At 58.9% G+C, this 659-nt stretch overlaps 1 protein-coding gene across 1 annotated transcript in view; it reads left to right on the plus strand.

Annotated features, from left to right (window-relative positions):
- Positions 1 to 230, plus strand: part of LOC104274888 (NAD(P)H-hydrate epimerase-like) — a gene marked incomplete at its 5' end in the record, with an annotated part of 463 nt that extends 233 nt beyond the window's left edge. Inside the window, one exon of the mRNA XM_009870654.1 lies at positions 28 to 230. Coding sequence (XP_009868956.1) covers positions 28 to 230 — 203 coding nt within the window. The remainder of the gene's footprint in view (positions 1 to 27) is intronic.
- Between the last annotated feature and the right edge of the window lie 429 nt (positions 231 to 659).

The raw sequence follows: 659 nt of genomic DNA on the forward strand, positions 1-659 counted from the left end.
TCCAGCCTGGCTGTGGGCTCCTTGCAGGCTGGGATGTGGAGAAGGGGAAGGCGGACGGGCTCCAGCCCGACATGCTCATCTCGCTCACGGCACCCAAGAAGGCGGCGAAGCATTTTGCCGGCCGCTACCACTTCCTCGGGGGCAGGTTTGTGCCCCCCGCGCTCCAGGAGAAATACGCTTTAAACCTGCCGGCGTACCCCGAGACAGACTGCGTCCTGCAGCTCACCTAGGGAGCCTCGGAGGGCTGGGCTGGGCTTTGGCACAGCATGTCAGGGCCTAATTCTGCCAAAGCTGCACCTCTCCGCTAGGAGGATGCTCAGCACCTCCTGGGCTTTAGTCCTACCCAGCTCTGCCAGCAGGATGGAAGTTCACCGCAGATCAAAGCTGCAGGAGTTTGGGATCGACGGGGCAGCTGCAGCGTGGGCTGGGTTTGGGGTTTGAGTGTTTCTGGGGTCCTGGGCTCTGCCACAGACCTCGCACTTCAAGTAGTTTCACTGCAATAAAATTTTATTTGTGCCCTTGAAAAAAAAATATTTCAATGCTCTGTGGGGTCTGTCCCTTCGTGTCCATCCCTCGTGTCCAATCGGTACCTGCCCCACGGCCTGGGGGGACTTGGGGTCACCCCTGATGGGAGGAAGGCTTGAGTGAGCGAAATAAAG

Source organism: Apaloderma vittatum, unplaced genomic scaffold (assembly GCF_000703405.1).
Source record: "Apaloderma vittatum isolate BGI_N311 unplaced genomic scaffold, ASM70340v1 scaffold37345, whole genome shotgun sequence".
Classification (NCBI taxonomy): domain Eukaryota; kingdom Metazoa; phylum Chordata; class Aves; order Trogoniformes; family Trogonidae; genus Apaloderma; species Apaloderma vittatum.